General features: G+C 40.4%; 1 protein-coding gene across 1 annotated transcript in view; it reads left to right on the plus strand.

Annotated features, from left to right (window-relative positions):
- Positions 1-559: 559 nt before the first annotated feature.
- Positions 560-6,888, plus strand: part of MAEL (maelstrom spermatogenic transposon silencer) — a gene marked incomplete at its 5' end in the record, with an annotated part of 11,731 nt that continues 5,402 nt past the window's right edge. The window contains 5 exons of the mRNA XM_009076587.1: positions 560-646; positions 2,733-2,835; positions 4,762-4,917; positions 5,411-5,452; positions 6,366-6,493. Coding sequence (XP_009074835.1) covers positions 560-646; positions 2,733-2,835; positions 4,762-4,917; positions 5,411-5,452; positions 6,366-6,493 — 516 coding nt within the window. The remainder of the gene's footprint in view (positions 647-2,732; positions 2,836-4,761; positions 4,918-5,410; positions 5,453-6,365; positions 6,494-6,888) is intronic.

A 6,888-nucleotide genomic window follows, 5' to 3' on the forward strand; every position in this document is an offset into this window, starting at 1 on the left:
GGGAAGGAGCAGGGAAGGAGCCGCGCTGTGCTGCTCCGGCCGCCACCTGTGTGCAGACCGCACGTGGGTGGTGTCAGCGCGGCCGTTCTGGGAGGGTAAAGTAGCCGGTGGCACAGCGTTAGTATGTCTAGCCTTTCCAGTGGTCACCTCGAGTGGTCTCAGGTGGCTCTAAGAAACGCGAAGTGTGCCATCCTCCCCTCCTGGGCAGCTTGTGTGCCGTGGGTAGTGGCGTGGGTGGCTGGCAGGACTACTCCTGCTGGTTTCAGAAGGTCTCTGGTTTGCCCTCGTCTGGAGATCCTGCAAAAGCATGTGGTTACTGGGGGTTTGGAATCAAAATTTAGGGCTTGGTTAGGGAGAAAGCTAGATGTTTGGATTGGGTAATGGGGGTTTGGAATCAAAACTTAGGGCTTGGTTAGGGAGAAAACCAGTAGGGATGTTAGGATTGGATATTGTCCTTTGGAAAGGCAGAAGTAATTTCTCAGGTGGAGGTTGTTGGTCTGTGGGACCGCTATAAGGAAATGGTGAAAAGCTCTTTAATAGCAGTTTGTTTTCCTTCAAGTTGCTGACTGAGGAAGAAAGGAGACAGTACGCAGAGAAGGCTCGTAAGTGGAATGCAAAGAAGGGCTGTCAGGAGGCAGTGAAAGAGGTAAATGCTGAGAATGGAACACACTTCAGTGCAGCTGTGTAAGAGGGGGATTAAGTGGTGTTGGGGCTTGGTCAGTTCTGATGCTGTGGAAGATCACCTGCTCTCCATAGTCCCCACCTGCTGAAAGTTATGGCTGCTGTAGTAGTTGATACCATTGTGAAGGTTATGCAGATAATTATTCTGGTTTGAATTGAAGGTGAGAATACCTTTTTAAGCCACCACAGCTTGTTCCTTTAGGCTCTCTTGCCAACTAAAATGTAGTTCTCTGACATTTCAGTTTTGTGTTTAACAGTATTTTGCAGCGCTTACTAAACAATACTTTTTTAATTTACTCTGTAAACTGGTGTGATTTCTCATCGTAGGCTCATGTTGGTTTTGCTTCATGGGTGTCATTAAGGTGGTTGTTGTCTGATGACCTGAAATCACATCTAATACTCAGCTGATTTGCTGTTCTTCAATGGCTGTGTGGTGAAACAGGTCAATGAAATGTTGCAGCCTATGCTCAGAAAGAATAATTAGAACTTGCCATTATTTTTTGGTTGGTTTGATTATGGAGAGGGTGATAATGCTATGGTGGAGGACAATATAGAAGTAAGCAGGTAGGTTAAAACCTGTCATTGGAAATAGTGTTAAACAGGTCACTTCTCCTATTTACTGTATGGAAAACGTGTGTGCCCCCCTTCGGTTTGTTTTCTTCTATCTCTTTTCCTCTCCCAGCAGTTGCTGAAGCCGAGTTCTTTTCAGATATTGAGTTATGTGAGGTATCAGAAAGCTTATTTTATTCTAGTCTGGGTTACGGTGTAGACACTTGCGTGTCAAAGGCAAGAGCCTGATTGAGTAAATAGATAGTACTGCGTTTACTTTTTCGTGCTTTATTACTAGATAATGACTCTGAACTATGAATTAGTTGGTGAGGATAAATTTCAGGACTTGAAAACACATGATGATAGAATGAGAGAATGGTTGTAGTTTGGAGTAGCTAATCTGGATTAATTAAATTAGGCAATCTAGACTAGTAGGGAGATATTAGGCAATGTTTTCTGATTTTGGGGGTCTGCCTGTTTGCAAAAAAATGTTTAAAATGTGATCATCATTGTGTTATTTTGCAGGCTAGGGGTTATGCAATTAATGAAACTCCATTTTTCTATATCCTAGAGAACTAAGTGAAGTGACAGCTAAATCATAAATGGAGGCTTCTGTCTTTCCTTCCACAAGTCGTAGCATTTTGGAAGGCTGTAATCAGGGAAAGGACTAAATGCTTTACCAAAACCATGAGCACCATCCTCACTGCCTGTCAGTGGAAATAGGGACATGTGTATGTATGAGATTATATGTGATCTCAGTTTATTAATCACACCTTTATACACAGACAAACAGTTATTTTATGTAGTGAAAGGTCCTGTTCATTTTTTGGAGGTGACCAAAGCTTACTTAGATGAGAATAATTCCTCGTCTTTTTTTAAATAGTTCAAACTGATAACCAATGAACTTTGGCTAAGATGGTTATCTGGAATCAGTGTACATGGATTTGGATGCTATTACTAATTTGGGTATTGAATGATTAAATTCTGTAAGCCTGCCTGGTTTCTCTTCCTGTCTTATTAAAAGCTTATTGTTCATGAATGGATTTTCAATGCTTAATGGACATCCGTGCCCCTTTTTCTTGCTCTGTGCCAGAGCAGTCCAGTGACTTCCTTGAGGCTTTATCAGCTTTTCATGAATTTGCTTCCTAGTCAAAGGAATGTGCCAAACTTTTTCATAAAGCTAATGGAAAAAAATTAAATTCCAGTTTGAAGAATTCCTTGTCTGTGACAAGTAGTTGAACATAAGAAAATACTTATTTTTTAAATTACATTTTGTAAATCTAGCTGTAGTTCTATAATGTAGTGAGTTGACCAAGGTATTAAGGTACCTTTCTATGTTAGAAGTGAAGTCTTGCCTTCCTGGCCTGCAGGTATACAGGCACTTTTATGTAAACTGCAGACATGTTTCACCTAACGATAACTGTTAGTGGATATTATGTTTTCCTTTGATATATGGAAGTGAGAAGACTTTTTACTTTTTTTAACTTTGTCATCTTTTCCAGACATGTAATCTGGCTCATCCAGATCCTGTTCCTCTGCCCACAGAGATGCCTGATGTAGCTTCTTTGCCAGTTGCCTCTGCTCTGTCTTGGAAGAGTGATCAGGGTATGGTAATCTTAAAGCAATTGATCCTGGTAGATGAAAGCTTGTCCTTTATGGATCCTCGCAGTAGTACCTACACAAAGGCTGTTCACATTTTGCTTAATAGTCGTCTCTGTCAAGTGTTTGCTTGTTTTAAACTACTAGGCTACTGCAGTCAAAAGGTAGTATAGAGGGAGGACAGGCCAAGTGCCCTCCCCCTACCTGAGAATTCTATCCTCTGCATTTTAGCTTGATGGGCGTATAGCCACTAGTAGTTTCTTAACAGTTATTTCAAGTTTTTTAAGAAAAACGTAGTTCTGCAAGTCCCACATTTGTGAGTGACAAGTAATCCAAGTTCAGCAGAAAAGAATGCCAATTTTAAAGGGTGAGGAGTTGTTAGATATCTAAGTTTGGATGGTAGAGATGTTAAATAAAACAACTGCCTTGCTTCTTGTGGAGAATAAGAGAGGGGATATGCACTCTGTCAGTGCCTTTATAGCATCTGGGCTTGCTTCCTTATTGAAAGAACTCTTGAATACTAAACCTTTCTTATCTGTTGCCCCATCTTCAAATGGATGTTTTCATTAGAGTTGAGTAATGAATACATCTGTAATCTTTTATCCAATGAATATTACACTATAATGAAAAATGATAAAAGGTAGTGCTTATAAGGTAAGTCAAGCAGCCAGTTCATAGAAGCTTTATCTGCTGTGTAGTTAAGTCTCAACTCAAGCCTTTTAGCTAATAAGTCTCTTGAACTATTTTCATGTTGTCTTGGTTATGTAGGGACAGGAAACAGAGCTCCATAAAAAGTGTAATACTTGCTAGCATCCTCCCTACCAGAGGTTCTGCTCTCCTGTCATTGTGATGCAGATTTGATTGGTTGATCCTGATGGCTTGAGTTGACACAATTGATCTTCCAGCTGAATGAGATGGGCAATGATGAAGGATAACTGAGATGCATTTTACGATGCTGCTCCTTAATATTTCTCAGTACAAGTTCTGTATGGTTCCCTGTTGCTATATCCATTTTTTTCAGAAGGAAAGCAGTTCAGACTCAGGTAGGAGAGGTATCTTTCCAATGACCCCACAACTTGTACCGTTTAAGACCCATGTAAGGGAGCATCAGCATTCAAGCTTAGGATAACTGGTGTTAAATTTATAAAGTCTGGCATACAACACTGCTTCTCTGTAAAACCAATTCTACATCTCTAGTAGAGCGAGTAGGATTTTTTGATGAGGGGCAGAACTGAAGAGTAGGTATTAAATAGCTGCCTTAAACTTCAGCATTGATGTTACATGGCAATCATGAAGAGATTAAGGTGTACTGTGACATATTTTTCATAGTTGGATACTTTTTTTAATTAGTAAATGATAAATTTATTTCTTAACACTTGCTGTGGGTATTCTTGCCGCTTTCTTTGCGAGCTCATTTGGCAGAGGAGAAGCAATCCTTTTAATTACCAGCCTTCTCATCCTCTAGCCCCACAAGATTACTACCAGCTCATTTAACTCGTGTAAGTTACTAAATTGATCTTGTGAGGCTGCTTTGCACTTTTTTTTTTTTCCTAAAGGGTGAAGAGACCTATATTAAAAAGAATAATAGTTCCTGTTGGATTCCAGGCCTCTTAACATGCTCATGGGTTTGGGGTTTGGCTTTTTTTTTAATTGCTTTTATCTGTTGGGGTTTTTTTTCCCAATCTCTACACACAGCAGCATGTATGGAAGATGTATCTGGACTACCAGTATGCCTGACTTTTGCCTAAGTGTTAGTTACCTTGTTATCTCAGATACAGAGAAAGATGTGGATGTTTTACTTGGTCATTGCCCTACTTCACCCACTCATATGATAAAGTGTACCAAGGCTTCCACTGGATGAGGTGAGGCCAGGATGGCTTGTTGTAGCTTCTGGCGGCTGGTCTGAAAATGGTTTTGTTCTTTTTCTTTCAGATGTGGTTGCAGATGTGTTCTACTTCCTGGACATTTTCAGCCATGGCAAGCTGCCACACCACTGTGAGCAGCGCTTCCTTCCTTGTGAGATTGGCTGTGTCAAGTACTCCCTGCAGGATGGCATAACGGCTGATTTCCATCACTTCATAGATCCAGGTGAGTGTCAAGGAAGTGAGACAAGAAGCAGTTTATCTTACTTTGGACTAAGAGGGAGGCTTTCTGATGTCACTGCTGCCCAGATTAGATTTCTGGTATGAAGACAGTTATTTCTTTGACTACGAGTACTTTGACTTCTTAAAATATCATAGCAGCATTGATTGTTTCTGAAAGGGATGTCAGAACTGCATGAAACTTCAAAGAGGGTAGAATAAACCCAGGAGGACCTTCAGATGTTTGGGCTTTATATTTCATGTCAACAAATGTTTCTTATGATTGGACCTAAACACACCATACAATATCTGGTGGTTTTTTAAAAAAATGCATATAACTGAAAATAACCTTTTCCAAAATAGTTGTGGCACTTGTACAAGGCCACAAGGGAAGTTGAAACTATTCTTTCCTGTGTATGAAACTGTGTTGTGTAGTTGGGAGTTAAGGATCTGTCACTGTGGATCCTGGATGATGATTGTTCTTTTTCTCTCTTCTGCAGGAGTACCACCATATGGTTTTCGGTACCACTGCCAGTCTGCTAGTGAGTATCAATGGTGAAAAAGAATGGTATGCAAATGCGTGCAGTTTTAGACTCAGCTTATCTGATCTGTGTCCAAATGTTTTGTAAATCTGCAGTTTCTCCTTTTGGGGACTTTTCAAATTTCAAAGAGAAAGGAGGGGTGGAGTGGCTTGTCACTGTCACCTTTTGTATGTTTCTTGTGCTCACAAATGGCAGAGCACTTCACTCAAAATGGTTTTGTCAATAGCAGAATTATTTGTATTCTGTTTTCCTATGTTAATTCAATAGCAACTGCAGTATGTTGTTCTTAAATGGGACAACTTTGTATGGCCTTAAATGCTTCCAAGTCCATCCGACCAGAGTGTCCCTCCCATGCTAGTCCTTGTGTGTATCTTCAGAATGAAGTTCTAATTCACAATAGGCTAACTCAACGACACTGGTTTATATTTAACAGTTGTATTTTGCAGCTTTACATTTATCAGCCAAGTTCAAGTATTTATACCATTGTTGTGTCTGGCTTGGCCTGCCTTGTTTCCCTTTGTGACTCTTGATAATGTTTATAGAATCCAGTTTGTTTCTATCAAGACACTTCCTGCCCTTGTGTACAGAGGGAACAAATGCGGGCTGTTTTCCTATGTCAAATACTTAAGATAATGGCCTTTTGAAAGGGGCAAGTAAGTGTGTGTGTGTGTGTGTGTGTGTGTGTGTGTCTGCTCACAGCCCAGAACTGCCAGTCTTCTGCTGACTGCAGCAAGGTTTTGATAGCTTAACTACAGGCACTCTCTGTGGAGAAGAGGAGGTGTGTGTGTTTGTGTGTATACATATGTGTATATAAAAAGACACAAAGGAGGAGGGAACTCTGTCATTTAAGGAAACAGAACTTATCATAACTTCTTGTGGTTTTTATTTTCCTGCACCCCTTTCTCCCCTTAAGGTGATCAAACTCATAAGATCCCTCTATCTGGATTTCATCTTCCACGTACCTGTTACGAGGTTGTCCTACAGGAACTTCTTGAGTTTGCTCAGCCAACCAGAGGTGTTCAGCGTCACTTCTACTGCAGGGTATGGTCAAGATCTGAGTAAGATGCTCTGAATCTAAACTTCTGCTTCCGCTTCTGGTGCATGACTAAGGAGATACTTCACTCTAAAATCTAATCAGTGTGCGAATGAGCGGGAAAAGACACTTTTGTCCAAGGTTTCCCAGGTCCATGCAGGAAAAATTGGCCTCTAAAACCTAATCTTTTTATGAAGCAGAGACCAATTTTCTGCATTTCTATTTGCAGCCTGTACTTCTGGCTCTAGTCTACTGATGAGCAGGGTCTCTTGGTCTCTGACATTGTTTCAACTTACATTAAGGGCTTTTGACTTAAATTGTGCTGAAGAATAGTCATACAATCTTGCTTTTTTTTTTTTAGGGATGTTTTTACATCCCTTACACTTTACAAAAAGTGACTCTT

The sequence above is a fragment of the Acanthisitta chloris genome, unplaced genomic scaffold (genome assembly GCF_000695815.1).
Source record: "Acanthisitta chloris isolate BGI_N310 unplaced genomic scaffold, ASM69581v1 scaffold9966, whole genome shotgun sequence".
NCBI lineage: Eukaryota > Metazoa > Chordata > Aves > Passeriformes > Acanthisittidae > Acanthisitta > Acanthisitta chloris.